This window comes from Argentina silus (genome assembly GCF_951799395.1).
Source record: "Argentina silus genome assembly, chromosome: 10".
Classification (NCBI taxonomy): domain Eukaryota; kingdom Metazoa; phylum Chordata; class Actinopteri; order Argentiniformes; family Argentinidae; genus Argentina; species Argentina silus.
This window is the reverse complement of record NC_139664.1, coordinates 8066762-8085653: the sequence shown is the minus strand read 5'-3', so window position 1 is coordinate 8085653 and position 18892 is coordinate 8066762. Positions and strand designations below refer to the sequence as shown.

Sequence of the window (18892 nt, the reverse complement as noted above, 5' to 3'; positions counted from 1 at the left end):
CCTGTTCAGAATGTACATGTAGGTCTGGACCTGGAAGCTGTACTCATGAGTTTGGTCTATTTCTGCACGGTCACTGTCAGGGATTTTGGTGATTAGCTTCCCAACCATGTCGCCTATGGTGCCCTTGCACTCAATCACGAGCTGCTCACGTGTCTTGCGTGCAGTCCTGCTAGTTCTTCCAGAACCTTCTGTCTTGGCCAGGAAGTCTAACCTCCCAGTGAGAAACCCGTACTCCACCTTGTTTCCCTTGGTGTACTTTCCTGTTCTTCTACCCTCTCCTAACTCATGAAAGAACTTCAGCATCTCCAACTCGTCTGCTTTATTTTCAAAAAACATACCGAACCTCTCACGTCCAGGTGTTCCTTCCTTCTTCCAGAGGCCTGACTCATCTGAGTACTCTCTGTGCTCAATGTCGGCCACATTCACTCTGGTTCCCTCAGTCACTTTAGGAGAGTCCTTCCCAACCTCCAATCTCTTCCAGCTCCTGGTGACAGCAGTGGCATACATTGGGGGTGTTGAGATGGCTATGTCCATGTACTCATGCCTCAGTTTGAAACCGTGGCTTGTGTTGTTTGTGTTCTCCTTCCATTGTCCCCTACGTTGTTCTTCGTCGTCCTCCTTGTCAAAGAAGAGGAGTTTGGTGATTTGGAGGACCCGGCCTTCCTTCTTCAAGGCCAGACAGTGTTTGACCTCACGGCAAGCCAGCCGGGGAACGAGTTTGAATCGTTTGAGGAAGTTTTCCAGGTCAGGGAGGATGGTTTTGGCATCCTGGATGCTGCTGTCTGTGTTAGCGAGTTTAATCACTTTCGGGGTTAAAACACCCTCAGGGAGTCTTATTCTTAGAGATTTCAGCAGTTGGAGGTAGTCTTGCTGGGTTAGATTTCTACTCTCACCTGTTACAGCCAGCCCTCCGCTCCCACTGTCTCTCACACCTCTCGCACCCCTCTTGCCTCCACCTCTTTTGCCTCCACCTCTTTTCTCTGTTTTAAGTTCTTCCTTTCTAATGGCTGGTCCACCGTCTCCTCTCCCAGTTATCACTCTTGCTATACTTCCTCCTGGAACTTCCCCCTCTCTGTCTCCTCTCCCTGCTCCCACTCTGCCTCCCCTCTTTCCAACACCTGTCTTTGCCCCAGCGACTTTCCTCCCTCTACCACCATTATTCACTTGTATTTCCTCTCCATAGTTATCTCCCTGACCAAGGCCACAATTTTCTACACTTACTGCTTTCTCCCTCACTCCTCCTCCCCTTCCCTTTGTCTTAGCTTTGGTTCCTCTCTCGATAACTTCCCCTATTTCGCCAAAATGTGCTACATCTCCTCTTACCTTCCACTCTCGCTCTTTTACTTCTTTGTTTCCCATTATAAGTGATCTGGAAATTATTTCAACTGGTTCACGGAGATGTTGAAGGAAAACAAACAAGACAGCAAAGTAGCTCACAGTTGAATGGTAATGTGCGTGACTGAAGTGACTCACATAAGCCTTGACAAACTACAGAAGACTCCACCCACTATTTAATCATCTTCTTCTCGTATTACAGTAGCAAAAGAACAATCTAGAATCCATAGTTATACCTCGCCTTCAACCCCGAGGATAACCTTAATGAGCAGAATACAGTACATCAGGAACTGAAATGAAGCATGTCATTTTCCAGAGGAGTTATGAACTTTTAGACTTTGATCAGAGCAGACTGTAGTAGTATGCCATAGATAAATATGATACCTGTCATTCCCAGTGTTCCATGCCCTTTATTTGCTTTCTGATCAAATACAGTGGACAGTATGACACTCACCTATGTTATGATATAGCCCTACAATGCTGACAGATAGAGACTGACTGCTTTCGTCTCCACCTTAGCTTCCACTGATGTGACAAGAATAGCATGATTGTTATATTATGACATGCATGGGAGCACCCCCCACTGTATCTCGTAGTCATCAAATGGAGGATTGTTCAGGGAGGGATAATGATGATGTCCTGAGTGGTTACGTGTCTGTGGAATATCTTTTTATGTATTGGCTGATTAAAGGGGATTTTATAATTCAAATCCCCCCCCCCCCCCCCCCTCTCTCTCTCTCTCTCTCTCTGCTTCCTCTTACAGACACATTTTTCCATAATACTAAATAGGACAGGCCTATCATGTAAAAGTAATTGCAATAAGTAGAATTAGTTTATTTCTTCTGTTTATGGAACATTTCATTATCAGAGTAAATGTTTAGTGGACCTTACTACCACAAGTAAAATGGATTATACATAAAGTGGAGGCTCTAAACAGTATGTGTTATTATAGCTATTTCTAATAGTGTACGTGTAAACGACGTCATTTTTCGCGCCGGAAAGGGAATGGTAAACAGTGAGAGGGGGCGGGCTTTCACTCATCTGGCAGGCTCACCGTTGTTTGCTTTTTGCAGAGAAAGATTTCCTATAAAACCTGAAAATCAGCAATAAATTCGCTCTAATATCAAATGCACAACAAGCGTACAGAAATAACTTCGAGTTTATAATAAGGAGGATAAAAAGAAAGGTCCAGACTGAGGTGAGTGAAAGATTGCACGATGTCTTTGCAGATAACTTATTAGCTAGCTAGCTAGGTGGCTATGCTAACGACGTTGATGATATACACACTGTTGCTGTTTACCACCTGATCTGCTATTTGTTCCAAATCAAGATTGACTTTCATTATAAACTCCATAAACTAAATTGGTCACCGCCATTAATTAACGTAATTCGAATGTTTTCTATGTCTAGGTGACCACACTTCTTGTCCCTCCATGTTGCCCAGTTCCCCCGCATCCCTACCATCTATCATCTTGCTGACAGCCACTCGGCCACCTAACGTTATGAGAAATTAACCGCATTGCATGGTAGCTTAGAATAGGCCTAGACTTGTAATTGCAGCTACAACAACACAGCGCAAACAAAGTTTGTCAAAGTGCACAGCTTTTGCTATTTTTTGTTGTTGTTGTTCAACGTGTTAATAATGCAATGTTATTGTCGAATAGAAAATGTGATGACTAGCTGGGATGGTTTTGCTGACCATAACAAATAGCATAACAAACCATGTGAAATAGATGAGAGATACATAATGAAATTGATCGTGATTACAATTTTTGTGAAAGCACTTTTTTCATAGGCATTTTTGTGAATGCCTATGTTTTGCAGTACTTTTAGAAATAAGTGAATCACTGAATGTTTTGACACGTGTTGTTGTTGTTGTCTTTTTTAACAGAGAGCATGGATGCAGGTGAAGACCAGAACACAGGCTCGACCAATGGGAACGCTCCCACTGGTGGGAACTCTCGCCCACCTCAGATAGCCCATATGTCTTTGTATGAGAGACAAGCTGTGCAGGTCAGTGTGTGTCTGCTCTGCCTAACCTGTTGGAAGACCATGCATTAATGAATATGATTTTAATGTTGTTTATGATTGTTGTTGTTATTGTTTACCTCTAGGCCCTTCAAGCACTACAGAGACAGCCAAACGCAGCTCAGTACTTTCAGCAGCTTATGTTGCAGCAGCAGATCAACAGTGCTCAACTCCACAACCTGGCCGCAGTACAACAGGTAGGCCTAATTCAACACTCAGACAGGTAAAAGCAGTAAACAACAAGTAACTCCCACTGTTAACAGCCAGTAGATAGCACAACAACAGTTTACAGGTCAGACAAAGGTCCAACAGGTAACGTAGTGGATCTCATCCCTCTTCCTCTTTTTTTCTATTTATCAGGCCACACTCGCTGCTAGCCGCCAGTCTAACTCCCCCAATAACAGCGTCTCTCAAGCCACCACCACTGTAAGTTTTCACTGTCAATAATCATGAGATATGGTACTTATGTATTAAAGGGTACACTATAAGGCTCATTTTGGCAAAATGAATTGTACTGGATAGCAAGTGTGTTTTAGTTTTTAGTTTTTTTAATATAGATACAATTGCTTTATTATAGTACTGCATGTTGCATATTGTGATAAAAATATTATTGATAGAAATGTGTTTAGACAGAATAATGCTGCATTCTTATAAGAATGTACTAGGCCTGCCTGCCCTTATGGCGAGGCAAGCTGTGGAAATTTATTAGTATTGTTGCTGGGCAAAACGGGGGTAGAAGGTTGGGAGCAGACTGTGGGAAACAGTCCTTGAGACACCTGTTATTGACACAGTGAGCTCCAAACCGCCAACATCCCTATCTTTGTCCTTGATTGTGTTCTTTAAGGAGGAAGGTTGCTTGTTTGAATCTCACTTTTGCTGAAATAAAATACTACAGTGGAGAATTCCCGCGACAATATGTTAATTTGACCGGAAATCATAACAGACTTAGTTCCTGATCTGCGCCATGTTATTAAAACAGGATGTAAACATAATGCCTCTCTCACAGGTCAACCTAAGCACCACCTCTGCAGGAGGGACTGTGACCAATCCCCGCCCCCTCGGCCCTGCCACTTCTGCAACATCATCCGCTCTTAGCCAATCAGTGCTGCTGGGCGGGAACTCTGCGGGACAGGGGCAGATGTACCTGAGAGTGAGTTTAATGCTCGCCACTGCATGTGTGATTACATAGGAAGGTTGTTAGGAAAGTCAGTGTCTCTCTCCAAGCATAGATCCCAGGGTGGCTCTCTTTTTTTTTTTTTTTTTTTTTTTTTTTATAAATATATGTTTTCGGGCATTTCTGCTTTATTGGGATAGAGATAGTAGAGATTGACAGGAAGGATGAGTGAGAGAGAGGAGGGATGACATGCAGGATATGTTGATGGCCGGAATCGAACCAGGGACCATGCGATGATATGGTATGCGTCTTAGTGTGCTACACCACTGAACACCCCTAGTTGTTGATCTCTTCAGTCTGCTTGGTCCAGTTCTTTTACATTAGTGTTTTGAGGAAGTAGAGCAGGCATGGAGAGATGGCATCTTCAGACCATTGAGATCCTGAAGCACGAACAGTCTGTTCTACTCTCTGACTCTCCAGGTCAATCGCTCTCTCAGGGCTCCCCTTGCCCCTCAACTCATCTTCATGCCCGGAAACACAGCAACGGCTGCTGTAGCAACTGTTGCCCAGCAACAGCCTCAGCCTCAGCAGCAGCAGCAACAGCAGCAGCAACAACAGCAGCAGCAGCAGCAACAGCAGGAAGTCCCTCCCACTGCCAGTGCCCAATCAGACAACGACCAGGTATGGGGACCACGTCGTGGGAGAAGTCTGTCTTTATCAATTGTCCTCTTTTTGTATTGTCTTTTACAAATGTGTAATGTCATGCTCAGACTGTTTCTCATTTTACACATCTTGTCTCTCTCTCTATCTTCCTACACACGCCGCCTGTCCTCAATCCTTTTTGACCTGACCTCCTCCTCTCTCTTCCTCCCTGCCAGGTGCAGAACCTGGCCCTACACTGCATCTCCACTCCCAGGGTGGCCGCTGTGAAGTCTGAGTTTCCTGACCGGAAGGACGCAGGTGAGAGAGTAGAAACAATGTTCCTCTGTTCAAATCAATAGCTCTCTCTCTCTCTCTCTTTCCTCAGTCTGGTTAACAGAGCGTCTCTCTCTCTCTCAGCCAACTACTCTCTTGGTCAACAACAGCAACCACAGCAGCAGCAGTTCTCTCAGAACTCTCACCCGACCACAGCACAGCAGCAGCAAATGCAGTCACAACAACAAATGGCCAACAAGATGACCAACTACACCCATCCTACTGCCACCAGTCTTCCCAGTATGAATGCCAAGAGTGGGAACCAGTCCAACATGGCTCCCACACCCGCTGCCTCCGTTCCTCCCACCTCCTCCCCCTCTCCCACGCACCCTCTCTCCCAGCTGCTCTGTCAGGCCCGAGTTACCCCTGCTGCCACAGTGACACACATCCTGGTCCCCACCTCTAACGTTACTACCTCCACCCAGGGCTACCCCATTGGTTCCATGGCCCCCAAAACCAATGTCAACACCCAGACCTTAGTGGTGCAGCCACTCCAGCAGTCCAACACTAACACAGACAAGGGCCCTGTGCCCATACAGCCCAAAACTGCACAGGGCCACCGCTTACCTGTCCAGCTGCCCCCTCGCCACCCTCCACCCATTCTCCCTGCCCCACCCAACAACGCCCAGCACAACCCCGGGGGACACCACCCACCCCATGTCCCTGTCCAGATGGTTGGAGCCAGGCAGGGCTTCATAGGAAATCCCCAGGCTATGGCTCTGACTCAGGCCCGAGGCTGCGGTGCCCAGGATAATGGCAACACTAGCAACACCAACACAGCTTCGACTGGCCCCAGCGGCAACACCATGGTAATCCGAGTGGGAAGGAGTTGGGATGGGTGGAGTATTCCTGGTATATATTTTAACTGATCAGTTATTGATCGAGTCATTGAGAGAGAGTCCTCTCAACAGTTTATTAATCGTCTGGTTCAGTTGGTAGGCAAGGTTGCATAGAGCAGAACTATGGTTTCTATTGGCTTCGGTTAGGATGAGGGTAGATGGTGCTGATCTTGCATTCCTTTCCTTGTTCTATTAGACAAAGCAAACGATTGGCTCTCTGAAGAGGAAGTCGGAAACTGATGCCACCAATGAGATGGCAGTAGAACCCTCGCAGCTCAGCTGTCCACCAATGAGAGATACTGCCCCACCTCTATCTCCTGCCCCCACGCTGGACTCAGGTAGGATGTGTTATTTATTTGAACAAAAAGGGGCTTATTTGAGAACCTCACCATAGTAACAAAAATCAACCTGGATAGTTGTCTGAAGTTATCTGTCCTTGTGTACCTGACTACTGTACAAGTAGTTCTGACATGGAGATTGATTGATTGGTTCTGTGTAAAAAGCTAACACTCAACCCCCTCTGCCCACCTCCCCCTCTTTTTCCATCTCCCTCTCCCTCAGCCCCTGACCTTCCCACCGCCTTCTCGTCTCCCCCCACCCTGTCCCTGTCTCTGCCCCTGTCTCGGGGGGCCGGAGGGCAGGGAGACAGAGCCCCTCTCCCCCAGGCGGTGGTCAAACCTCAAGTCCTCACTCACCTCATAGAGGGCTTTGTGATCCAGGAAGGCGCAGAACCCTTCCCTGTAAGTACATTCACGCCGGACGTAGCTAACCAAGCATTTGCACCCGTGCAAAGTTTCCTCCTGTTCTTGTTGATAACAGAACCTATCCGTCTCTGACTCCTCATCTTGCCTTTGATTGACAGGTGACTGGGCTAATGAAGGAGCGGCCAGAGGGGCCTTTTGCTATGGCCGGTCACAAGACTGGCCGATCAGAAAATGGAGGACCTGCAGGTTAGTGTTTGTATAATAATGTGCTCTATATACGCCCTAAGTCTAGTTGTCAGTTTATTATCAGTTTTGTTTAATTGAACACCTTTTCTCTATGAGGATGATAAACAGATTATTTCATGATTAACGGTATAATTGATCTTTACCTAAACATGTTGCTGCATTGTACTGTACACACTTATCTTATCTGTGCTACACAATATGCTATGGTGTAGCTCTTCATTCTATCTCTGTCCTCTCTCCCTCCCTCCCCAGTGTTAAAGTGTGAGTACTGTGAGAGCATCGCTCCAGCCAGTCAGTTCAGAGGCTCCAAGAGGTTCTGCTCCAAGACCTGTGCCAAGAGGTAGGAGTTCTACTCCACTTTACTGTATTCTTTCTTTCTCTAGCTGTATTGTTTCTTGTGTGTGTGTGTGTGTGTGCGTGCGTGCGTGTGTGCGTGCGTGCGTGCGTGCGTGCGTGCGTGCGTGCGTGTGCGCATAATTCCTCTCTATTTTTACTGACTGTTTCCCTCCCTCACCTTCCAGATACAATGTGAGCTGCAGTCACCACTTCCGTACTAGCAGAGGGCGAGCTTCGTCAGGGCCACCGGGTCCTCCTGCACCCCCAGAAAACATTGTCAGGCGGAGGGGTCCTCGCAGGAGCAGCTCAGAGATCGCCTGCGCTAAAATAGCAGGCAGACACCTGCCAGTTAAGGAGGTGAAATTGGTCATTCAAAGCACAGAGCAATGGTTTTCAATGTATGCTGGATGGTCTTATGTTGAATAGATTTCTATATGCTATAGTAGGGTGAAAGTTGAAAATGCCTTAAATGGAGTCTAATGTGATGCTGCTTTCTCATTGGCAGTTATGTCTGACCTCTCCTCTTTCATTGGCTTCAGTGTCGATCTGAGTCCAGTCGCTCAGAGGACGTGTCGAGCTGTGACGGAGAAGAGGAGGAGGAGGAAGACTCCCCGTCCCTCTCCCCCAGCTCCTCCCTCTCCGGGCCAAGGCCTGCCCACTGCGGACCCCAAATGGACAGCTCAGCTCCTAGCAGTCTTCCATTGGACAGTGCCAACTTCCTACCTGGCAGCCCCGCCCACTGGGGTGTGGAGGAAGTCTGCAGTTTTATCTCTTCACTGCAAGGTCAGTGTCCATTAATTGGTTGGTCAATTAAACATGGTTTATCTCATAACCAGCCAGGTTGTCCATGGAACTTGAATGTAATATGAGAGCCAGGTAGAGCTGTGGTTGTGTCTGTCCTGTCTATTTACTCTCTCTCTACTTCCTGTTTCTGCCCAGGTTGTGAGGAGCTGGCGGCCCACTTTCTGTCTCAGGAGATAGATGGACAGGCTCTGCTGCTGCTCAGAGAAGAACACCTCATCTCCACCATGAACATCAAACTAGGACCTGCTCTCAAGATCTGTGCCTCCATCAACAGCCTACGAGACTGAGGGAGGATGAGAAGAAAAGAGGTTATACTACCACATACTTCTAACTAAAGACCTGCATCAGCAACATACAAGCCTGAGATTGAGACATAGGGGAATGAGAAAGGGAGGGGGCCAGGGAGGGAGGGATAAAGGAAAGGGGAGATGGGGTTTAAGAATAGAGGTGCAACTCATCTTCATCATTAACATTAATCATGTAAAGACAAAATAAAGAGGATGATGGAGAGGAGGGGTGGATATGGAGAGGAGGGATAGATAATGGGGGGGGGGGGGGGTCGGGGGAGAAGGATAAGGAGAAATAGGGTAAAGGAGAAATAGGGTAAAGGAGAGGGATTTGCTTTGACTTTCCTGGACATTGAATGTGCAAAAAAATGTTATATGTGTTCCGTTAGTTACGTGTGAGTGGGGAGCATGGTGGTCTGATAATCTGTCTTTGGAGTATCCATGTTTGGCGAGAGAAACTATGAATGATGTGTGTCAGTAGAAACATAATACTCAGAAACATAATATTCTCATGTGTGACTGTGCAAATGTGATTACCTTGGGTAATCATTGCTAGTTAGCTAGCTAGGACAGTTATCTATAGGGTAAAAGAGACAAGTTGCCTTTTTCTACATTTCAACGGTGCTTTAACCTTAGTGTTATGATTTGGAGTGTCATAATGAAAATGGTCCATTCCATCTCACAATTTTTGACGAAGTAGATATGTAATGTAGATGACTGTCAGTCCAACCAGGCTCCAATCACAATAAAGAGCTGGGACTTCTTAGAACTTTTTTATTTCCCAGATGCAGTATGACTATGTTTTTGTAGTTTTCTTTTTTTCTTTTTTTTTTGGTCTTTTCTACTACAATCAAAGTTCTTCTTTTCTTGGAGCAGTTTTCCATGGAAATGATTTAGTGTGAGTAGCTTTAACTGACTAAACTACCTGAAGATAGATATCCTCATGATTGGCTCCTAACAGCTGAGTCGAGGTGCTCTGTCTCTGTATGCAGTACTACCAATAAACAAAACATGTTACTGGAACTATGCTCACTGCCTCTGTGTGTCATTTGTCAATGGTATCATTAGTTTGAAAATTTAAAAAAAACATTTGATCTTGGTGAAAAATTACATTTATTCACATTGTGGAGTGTGTGCAAACAGTTCAATTTGTGCTTATAAATAATATATATTGAATTCATCTTATATCCAAGATGAAACCCTATGAGATAGAATTAATGATGTAACAACATGCCTTACGAGCATGTTATGAATCTCTTATGAAGCCTGAACGTTCTGTGCTCATTCAGCCCCAAAAAATACAGTAAAGCAACCAAGAAGAATCATGAAACAAAATAGAAAAATCTAGGTATATATTACATGTGTAAACCTTCATATAAACAATCTGATCAAGTCTACAGTACAATGCCTTTGGCTGCAAGTTATTCGTTAAAGTTATTCCCTCCCCTCTACCCTTGTTCACTCCTTTCAAGTGAAACCACCAGCCCTATCTATTTCCTCCAGATTCTTTAAAGGCTTTGAAGCCTTGAACAAGGGTAAAACAGAGGGGACAATTTACTAGAATGAAAAGCAACAATGTATCTACAAACATTCATTCATTCATCAAAATTTGGGACAGACGTTTTTCTTGTCCACGTAGCATGACCAGGAAAAAACCCAGGCCCTAAGCATAGTGCATTTCATTTGCTGGCACAGCCGGCACTCAGAAAACAGTGTAACTGTTGGACTCCCCATATCCCGCCTCCTGCAAGTACTGCTCAATGTTGATTGGCTCAGGCACCTTGAAGACTTTGTCGTTGGCACTCTTCTCTCCTGATTGGAGCTTGCGGTCGACCTCAGCCAATGAGGCACGATCTTGCTCCTTCCATTGGCAGCAGGCCTTGATGATAGAGTACCTGTGAGAGGAGTGGGAGTGATTTAGTGGGAATTCCAAATTGACCCTAGGCCCCACCAAAAGACACATCTATTATCATGTAATAATAATGTCTTAGATAGTAGTGGACATTTACAGTGAGTTGGAGCAGTTGGCTGGCTTCTTTAGTGTTTTTCCTCTCTGGTGAAACTGCAGAAGCTCGTTCACTAAGATATCTGAAAATGGAGCTTCACCTGAGAGAGAGAGTGAAAGAGTGTAAGAGAGGGAGTGATACTGGATGATACTGATAGATTATAGGCCAGAAAAATCAGGGAAATCTACAGAAGTATCTGTACAGTATATAATCATTTGATATGCAGAACCTACAGACACAAGGCTCATCAGTGAATCCCATACCAGTTGGGTTGATTTCAGCTTTTCTGAAAGGCGGTAAAGACTGGCAAAAAGGTATCTCATGACACAGTGAAAGAACATTGTAACTTACCCAGGGTCGCCATTTCATACAGCAGGATGCCAAACGACCAGCTAGAGAGGGAAAGACAAACTTAATTTAGTTGGGAAGTTGCTTCCAGAAAGCTTTCTTCATTTAATTATGTTCCATTGATAGAGCACCTGCTCTGTGGGCCATTTAACATGTAAACTTCTTCCTAGCCCGTCTTGGTAGCCTATTCAGAGAAAGTCTTATCTTGTTTAAGATGGCTTTGGTGTGAGGTTGATCTGTGACCAGGTATTGAGAGTTGGTTGTCAAGGGGACCATGTTAGCCCACTGAGCAAAAAAGCCAAGGCCATAGCTCTGGGAGCTAACACCATTCTCCAGGTCTCACGCAAGGTTACCAACCACCCGAGTGCAGCTCAGAGTGCCACCTCTGCTAGAGAAGGTTTTGTTGAGTCTATCTGCATATACAGTAACTAAGGGGTTAACCCTGAAGATAAAGACGCTGAGCCTAGAACTTCTACAGACATCTGGAGGGTTTAAAACAATCTCAGAACTCTTTCATTTATAAGGCATTTCAGCATAGATATATGGAGCAACTCACACATCACTGCTCTGACTAGCAGGTCTCCTGGCCAATAGCTCTGGGGCCTTCCATTTCTTCATGCCAGGATCTTCACTCTGATTGGCTCCCTGGTTCTTCCTGTTGTAGACCCCATCCAGTCCCCACAACTTTGCTGTCATCTCCCGGCTAACCAATACACTGCGAGCACGGACGTTGCCATGGAGAAGGTCTCGGCTGTGTAGAAACTCCTGTGGGATGAGAGAGGGAGACATGAGAGAGGGTTAGGGTTCAACTGCACTGATATGGAGAGAAAAAAGGGGTTAGGGTTCTTGGTAGGCTTCCTGCTTTCACCTATCCTATGTTGTCAGATCAGTGCAAATAAATAAGAGGAGGCAGTTAGAGGAAGCCACTTTAGGCTATTGGGATTTACAGTACATGTACAGTGTCATGTCTTAACTATGGCTCCAGATTGATAGTGTAGACTAGGTATGTAGGTCAGGACGGGGTTTGACCCATGTTTGCACATTGCTGATTTTGAAAGTCAAAGTGTCAAACGCATACCAGACACATCAACCAGACATGATCATACTAACCAGAGCAGAGGCCACCTGTTTGGCCATGGTAAAGATGCGTCTCTCTGTCATATTACACGGAGGCTCCCCAGCAGCACTCTCCTGACAAAAACACAAACATAGCATTCCTTTACACCTAGAATCATACTCATCCCATAAAGGCTCATAGTTAGAGAAGCTGACATGTATGGTGATCAATCTACTGTATAAGGTTCTCTCACATTGACTGTTATGTGAACTAAAGACTCCATACATGTATCAAAACAGCTTTTTTAGACTACATTGTCAGTGATGCTATACATGTTGCTGTATTTGCCCTTCTTAAGGTAAAGTGGATCAGGGTATGGAATAACACATAGGCTAATTGAGGCCAGGCATCTTGGGTAACGTAGTTTTCACTCGTCCTACCGATCTACACCGCCACAGGTAGCTGAGAAGGTCTCTGTTCTCCAATTCCTCGATGACTGTAACCAGCGGGGCACGCAAAGAGACCACGCCCAGCAGCTCTGGCAGGAAGGGGTGTGGTCCCAGCTGTGACAGGAAGGAAGCAAAACCCAGGAAGTTCTGCCTCTCTGTGGCACTCGCAGAGTCTGAGGAAGACGAGGGAAAGGAGGAAGAGAGAGAAATTTGATTACCCACTTCCACAAGTTGATTCCAAATTTAATCTCGCCACGTCATCAATAATGGCTCAACTTATATTGTCAAAGCCCAGTATCAGATATAAGGTTGGAATGATGTTACTGAAAAGAGAGTTCAGAAAGCACCATAATCATGTTGTAGAGACAAGTTTCACAAAGTACGGTCACTGACTGCTAGAACTAAGACGGTGGTTGTCCATGGTCTTTACTCATGGATACCCACAGCAGCTGCCACACCTATCTGACAGTAACACACCCATGAAACTAGGGAACAACCTTGATAACGACCCTGGGCCCATCTAAAGGCCACACCCCTCTCACCGTTGAGCACTCTGAGGACCACATTCCTGTTGTCCATGCGGGCCCTGTAGAGGGAGACGGCTGAGTCGGAGTGCAGGGAGAAGGCTGAAGGCAGGGGGGAGACCAGGTTGAAGGACTCAGGCAGCCTTTTGCGGGGCAGCTCCCTGGGCTGGACGATGGGGTTGAATGTGGGGGTGAAGGGCTGGGGCTGGGGCTGGGGCTGGGGCTGGGGCTGGGGCTGGGGCCGAGGCTGGAGCGGGGGGCTGGGTGGGAAGGAGGGTGAACCCACGGAGAAGGAGAGGGGGTTGGAGGACTGGATGGGTGGGGGGGAGAAGGTGGAGTAGGAGGAGGGGATGTCCAGAGCTATACTCTCATGCTCCAGAGGGTTAATGCCCGGGGGAGCTGAGGACGGAGGAGAGGAGAGAGGTAGAGGAAGAATAGAGGTCATTACCAGTGCAAACATAGGCAAGCATTGACTATCCCTCGATTGTTATTACATACACCCACACACCATTATTCCCTTTCAACAAACACATTCACGTCTCTAACATACTTTGCACACACTCCCCATCACACACTAATAACTATCATCATAAAACACATTCTCACACACTTTTCCATCCTTTTACACCGTCACACTCACCATCGATGCCGTGCAGCTGTCTCCTGGAGCGCTGGGGTCTGTTGTTGGTCTCTGTGGCCCGCGGTCGAAGACGCTCCACCTTCTCAGGACAGTACCGTAGCAGGATGATGAACACCAGCGTGACCAGGAAGCTGGCCAGCAGCAGGACGGGCACGACGATCACTTCCTGCTCATACACACGGATCTCTGAGAGAGAGTAGAAGGGAGAATCACACATCAATTCACCTTGTGACTGAGATTCATTTGAGTATCAATATCTTGGAATATGATTATTGCACAATTATTACACAATAATAATAAGTGTAATAATTGTTAATAAGCCAGAATAAGCCAGGGGTTGTGTGTGTGTGTGTGTGAGAGAGAGAGAGTGAGACTCACCACAGATTGTGTCTCCCGGCTCACAGCGGGAGTCTGCCTGTGACATCCTAAAAGCAACAGAGCAGAGCAATGTGGATAAGACATGAGGTCTAAAACAGGGGTACCTTTGCTGATATCATTGTTGATTGTTGAATACTGCCCTTGTTTCCCATATCCTCTACCAATAACTCAAGTGAGCCATGTTGCTTTTGAACGGTAAACATTGAGGTGTCAGGAACGGACAGTTCAGTGCCTGGTAGAAGAACATTCATGTAACACACCGTAACACACCACACCCCCTCCTCCATGAGAAAATGTCCCGTATATCCACATATAATGTCTATATTAGTCCCTGAGGTCTCAAACTTGATAATGAGCTTCTTGGCTTAAGGATAAATAGTTAAACACTGGACCTAATAATGAATAACATTAATGAGATAACCATGAAATAACCATAATCATTATAATCCTCTTTATGACTGGACATAGTAGGGCCAGTGCTTGTGGTGTGTGATTAGTAATGTGACTCTTACTAATCAGTATAAGAAGTTGTCTGGGCACACGGAGAAACCCAAGGAGTAACTGAGAGCAGGCCTAGCAGGAACCTCAGACGTTCTCTCATCCTCTCTGAGGCGTGCCAGCTCTCCTGTGCCAGCTCTCCTGTGCCATCTCTCCTTCCAGGAATGCCATCAATACAGTCAACTACTCATGTGATTACAATAACACGCATGCACACACGCACGCCAACAGTTTCTATCGATCACCTCTAAGTTATCTGTCTGTTTCTCACACATACTGTGCACACTATCCACAGTAGCCTGGTAGCAGCTCATTACAGCAACATGATATTAAGTTGGTTTTATAACAAAAAGGCACACCCAGGTTTGGATCCTCACATTGCAGCAGCACCCATGTACAACTGTATAACAGTGTAGCCTATAGTATATGGCACGGCATCTGGGGCTGTGGCCTGCTGGTGTGCCTCCACTCACAGATTCCAGTAGCTTTAGATGGAGACGTCTACTGTTGGTCAAATGATTTTGCCATGTCATACACGGAAACACAAGTCCATCATGACATGTTTGTGTGGATCTCTTAACCTGTTCTTCAACATTTTTTACCCAGAGTAAGCCATCGGCAAATATGCACACACAAACGCAAACGCTTTGCCCCTCTCTCACACACAATGTGTACACATGCACACGTGTACAGATGAATTAATGTATTATATTCCATACAAATTATGTAAAGATGATGTATTGTATTTATAATACAACAGTGTGTCAAAACTTTCAGTGGGCCACAATGTGATTTTTAAATCTGTATCTATCAATATCGATTACAGACTATAACTGTGAAGACTTTATGAATTCAAATAGCTAGATATCCAAGTATACACACACACACACACAGTGTACAATCAGCTTACCTCTCACTTTATCTGTCTCAGCTCTTGAGGAAGAAACCTTAGAATCCAGTGATGTCAGTATATTTTGCCAGTTGCTCTCCCTTTCGCTCATATAAACCAACACATCTCATACATATTTCCAGCTAAGTGTGTCAGTGTGTGTGTGTAGGTCTGATTCAGTCTCTCATTCTGTCCTCTCTGTCTCTCCCCCTCCCTCTCAAGTGGTTTATCAGGCTCAGGAGGTTACAGTGTTGTGCAGCACAGTGTTTGTCCAAGTCACACCTTCATTATTGGCTTAACTCCACCCTCTTTACCTGTGCCCCCATCCTTCTTCTTTTTCCCCATCCTCCTATCTCCTTCTCCCTTTTCTCAACCAAGGGTGGTGTGTTATCAGTAGGTACACTGTGATTGTAGGGTACGGTGGTCTGTTCTACGTTTTTACCTCTCTATAAGTTTGCTCTCAGCCTTCTCTATAGCCCTGTCAAACTCTAGTTTAGGTAGCTGTGTCAGGTAACGTGCTAGCCCTGTCTCCCTCTCCTCTTTGTCTAAAAGAAACAGGTCCATCCACTTTTTCCCCCTCCTGTCATTTTTGTCCTCTGTCTTTTGTTAGGGCGAGAGAAAATGTGAGATATGCCTTTCTGCTCTCAAAGCTTCCTAATGCCTTAAATGCGCTTAAACCGGAATGTCAAGCTTCATCATTCCTGTGTGGTGGTGTGAATGCTAAGTCAAAACATCATCAGTACCTTTTTTAATTATTATTGTCAAAACTAGAGAGAAAGGCTAATATAAAAGAATATCTACAGTATTTATTTATATTCATGAGTTCCATTTGAAGAATACAAGGTGTGTTTCACATCTTGTGGGCCTGTGCAGACTTTTATACATTTAAAATGACCTGCACAAAATCTGTAACACACTAACAGTGTTTCATGGCAACACAGGTTTCAAGTCACAGTTTAGCAGTATGTTTATCAGGCTGAGGTCCCACCCACTTCTCTCCTAGAACACAGAGAAGCATAGGATTGGAAAAGGATAGCGGTGAGCTGGATCTTGATTGGCTAACAGAGATCACATGGCAACAAACTAAACATCTAAACAAAAGAACTGCTAGATCAAGCTACAACATCACAATACTGATAGCTGTCTTTTGTTAAGTAATTGCATTTTTATCAGTCTTCAGAAAAACGTTGGTTTTGTGAGGTGTCATATCCACGTGATTTGATTTGATTTGGCTGTTTAAGAAAATATGGTGTCCCTATATTGTGGAAGTTTGGCGGAGTTTGGCGATTATAGTGAATAATAGTGTGGGAAAGAGTGTGAACTCACCTATGCAGTGGGCCATGAGTTCAAATCTGTCAGAGCCGAAAAACGTCTCTGCCTTTCCATTGACATGACACACTGCCAGAGGGAAGCCAAAGGCCTGAGAGAGAGAGAGAAAGAGAGAGAGAGATAGAGATAGAGATAGAGATAGAGATAGAGATAGAGATAGAGATAGAGAGAGAGAGATTATGAAACTGCTGAAAAGTGAAAGCGAAAAATAGACTAAAAGGGCGCTAACGTTTTCTTAATGACCCCAAGAGTTCCCACCATAATGCATACGCCCGCTGGGTCACACCAGAACAACAAGGGCCATCGGCAATAGTTTAGGGGCAGGGCCAGGGTTAGGGTGTGTGTGGTGATAAAGAGAGACAAGGGGGAGGGGAAGGTGAAACTGACCCCATGATCAAGTGCTTCCTGGGTTGCGCTCTTCAGCTTGTCTTTGATTTGCTGAGAGGTGGACAGTTTCAGCAGCTCTTCCACCTCACTGGCAGAAAGTCCCGCCTTCAAGGCTGCCTGAAAAAGTAACATGAACCCAAATACATTAAATCCATAACACTACAATTTACCAACTACCTGAGCCAAATCACAAACTATTACATTTAGGCCATGCACAGTACCCAATAATTTCTAAGAATATAGACTCCAGCCCCAGTGATCAATCACTTCCTGGTTCCTACCTCAGAGATTGAGGCAGGCTGGGTAATGTCTAGGTCCTGATACCAGATCCTCTTCCACAGCTCGCGGGACAACTGCACCACATGCTTGTCTCCGCCCACCTCTTTCTCCTGCACTGCCGTCAAGAAACGCATCGCAGACAAGGAGCCTGGGACGTAGAGATACAACAAACAAATCAAATAGAACGGACAAGGGCATAATGATGGTCCCGCTAGAATTAGAATCTGTTTAAATCAAGTTATACTAGCTCCATGTTTGTCTCTCTCCCTGAGGGTTCCCAAGAGACACAGCAGCAGTCAGTGGGGTGTTACAGGGAGAGACTTGCTGTCAGCACCAGCTACCAAATCCTGGCCTACTGCACTGAAGACAAGACCTGTTAAGATGCTGTTTTGATCCAGATACTGTACATTATTGCTCTACACAAGAGTATGAAATGAAGGCCATTAGGCTGGCGTCCCTCTATTGCACCTATTGCATAGTAGTGGCATGTGATGCGTGTTTAGGTTACCTTTTTTGAACATGGCCTCAAAGGGGTCAGCTGGGGGACTGATGGGGACACCAAAGTACTGGGACAGGCGATGTAGGTCTGTGGTCATGTACAGGAACTTGTTTGGGACCAAACCTGGGGGCTTATTGCCTAGAATAAAAGACATAACAATCATCAAATCATATTGCATTGCACACTATAACATTTCAGATACTTGTACAGTAGGCATATGGTCACATTGTTCGTGATTGGGAAATATATTGTACGGTCATTAAAATGTTTAGCCTTACCTGACCCTTGCATGACACCTCCCAGAAACGCAGGACGTAATTTGAGGTCAATGTTCCATACATTTCTGTAGCGACACATGACCTGCGAAACAGAATAATGTAAGTGCATCTTGATCTATTCCAGAATTCCTCGAGGCAACCATAGATCGTCTAATACGAACCTCAAAGCCCAGCCAGGAGTATGGAGAGACCACGTCATAGAAAAATTCGATCACTTTCTTGGAACTTGACATTTTGAAGTTTTCCTGCAACACAGTGTAGCTGTTGTGACAATATGGTTATCCGCATAAATATTACTGTAAATAATCGACCAAATGTAAAACTTTAAATGTAAGGGGGAAATTAAAGAGTGAATGTCATTAATCATTTCTGAGCACGTTACCTTTGCACACCGACTACGCAGTCTGTCACAAACAACTGTGTCAAAGTTCAACTAACCTTGACAGAAATTAAATGCACCTCGCAATCAATTGTTTTCACATGTGCAAATGCACCAAAACTCTTTTGAAATCACCTTTTGAGTCCCGTGCAATACAGCTGAATGCTGACGTTGTTTTTCTCCACCACTAAACTGCTGCAAATTACTGGAGCGTTAACTATAACGTTTCCATCTCGACTAGAGTTGCTGCTAGAAATATGTTGCTTTCACTCTTCTTCTCCTAT

The 18892-nt window shown here is 45.2% G+C and overlaps 3 protein-coding genes across 6 annotated transcripts; 1 reads left to right on the top strand and 2 right to left on the bottom strand.

Annotated features, from left to right (window-relative positions):
* The first annotated feature begins 2389 nt into the window (after window positions 1–2389).
* Window positions 2390–10003, top strand: phc1 (polyhomeotic homolog 1). 2 transcript variants are annotated; one of them, XM_083678083.1, is made up of 16 exons: window positions 2390–2533; window positions 2746–2919; window positions 3227–3348; window positions 3450–3560; window positions 3724–3789; window positions 4370–4513; window positions 4958–5158; window positions 5356–5437; window positions 5537–6261; window positions 6488–6629; window positions 6853–7031; window positions 7154–7241; window positions 7494–7581; window positions 7763–7934; window positions 8117–8360; window positions 8517–10003. In XM_083678083.1, exons 3-16 carry the CDS (start codon window positions 3232–3234, stop codon window positions 8666–8668), a joined length of 2511 nt encoding a protein of 836 aa, XP_083534209.1. In that variant the 5' UTR covers window positions 2390–2533; window positions 2746–2919; window positions 3227–3231; the 3' UTR covers window positions 8669–10003. The 2 variants fall into 2 exon arrangements, with proteins under 2 accessions (XP_083534209.1, XP_083534208.1); XM_083678082.1 differs by lacking the exon at window positions 2746–2919.
* styk1b (serine/threonine/tyrosine kinase 1b) lies at window positions 9470–15703 on the bottom strand. Its single transcript, XM_083678088.1, has 10 exons — window positions 15479–15703; window positions 14071–14117; window positions 13693–13878; window positions 13071–13451; window positions 12520–12701; window positions 12133–12213; window positions 11579–11787; window positions 11026–11066; window positions 10678–10774; window positions 9470–10563 (listed from the first exon to the last, which is right to left on the bottom strand). The coding sequence occupies exons 2-10, from the start codon at window positions 14114–14116 to the stop codon at window positions 10371–10373; spliced, it is 1416 nt and encodes a 471-aa protein (XP_083534214.1). The 5' UTR covers window position 14117; window positions 15479–15703; the 3' UTR covers window positions 9470–10370.
* Window positions 15704–16243: 540 nt separating this feature from the next.
* LOC310810371 (glutathione S-transferase kappa 1-like) lies at window positions 16244–18883 on the bottom strand. 3 transcript variants are annotated; one of them, XM_083678096.1, is made up of 8 exons: window positions 18744–18883; window positions 18391–18474; window positions 18230–18311; window positions 17961–18089; window positions 17455–17600; window positions 17174–17290; window positions 16784–16877; window positions 16244–16456 (listed from the first exon to the last, which is right to left on the bottom strand). In XM_083678096.1, the coding sequence occupies exons 2-8, from the start codon at window positions 18460–18462 to the stop codon at window positions 16407–16409; spliced, it is 690 nt and encodes a 229-aa protein (XP_083534222.1). In that variant the 5' UTR covers window positions 18463–18474; window positions 18744–18883; the 3' UTR covers window positions 16244–16406. The 3 variants fall into 3 exon arrangements, with proteins under 3 accessions (XP_083534222.1, XP_083534221.1, XP_083534223.1); XM_083678095.1 differs by having other exon boundaries at window positions 18391–18490; window positions 18744–18872; XM_083678097.1 differs by lacking the exon at window positions 18744–18883 and adding an exon at window positions 18612–18737.
* Window positions 18884–18892: the final 9 nt, after the last annotated feature.

Bases quoted from the DNA above. Each gene is read 5' to 3' on its own strand.
- phc1 (XM_083678082.1), top strand. From the start codon at position 3,232: ATGGATGCAGGTGAAGACCAGAACACAGGCTCGACCAATGGGAACGCT. The intron at 3,561-3,723 runs GTAGGCCTAATT...TCTATTTATCAG, and splicing joins ACCTGGCCGCAGTACAACAG to GCCACACTCGCTGCTAGCCG. The intron at 8,361-8,516 runs GTCAGTGTCCAT...GTTTCTGCCCAG, and splicing joins TTTTATCTCTTCACTGCAAG to GTTGTGAGGAGCTGGCGGCC.
- styk1b (XM_083678088.1), bottom strand. From the start codon at position 14,116: ATGTCACAGGCAGACTCCCGCTGTGAGCCGGGAGACACAATCTGTG. The intron at 13,452-13,692 runs GTGAGTGTGACG...CTCCGTCCTCAG, and splicing joins ACAGCTGCACGGCATCGATG to CTCCCCCGGGCATTAACCCT. The intron at 12,214-12,519 runs GTAGGACGAGTG...TGTTTTTGTCAG, and splicing joins ACCTGTGGCGGTGTAGATCG to GAGAGTGCTGCTGGGGAGCC.
- LOC310810371 (XM_083678096.1), bottom strand. From the start codon at position 18,462: ATGTCAAGTTCCAAGAAAGTGATCGAATTTTTCTATGACGTGGTCTCT. The intron at 17,601-17,960 runs GTAACCTAAACA...TCTACGTCCCAG, and splicing joins TGAGGCCATGTTCAAAAAAG to GCTCCTTGTCTGCGATGCGT. The intron at 16,457-16,783 runs GTGAGTTCACAC...TCTGTGTTCTAG, and splicing joins ACTCATGGCCCACTGCATAG to GAGAGAAGTGGGTGGGACCT.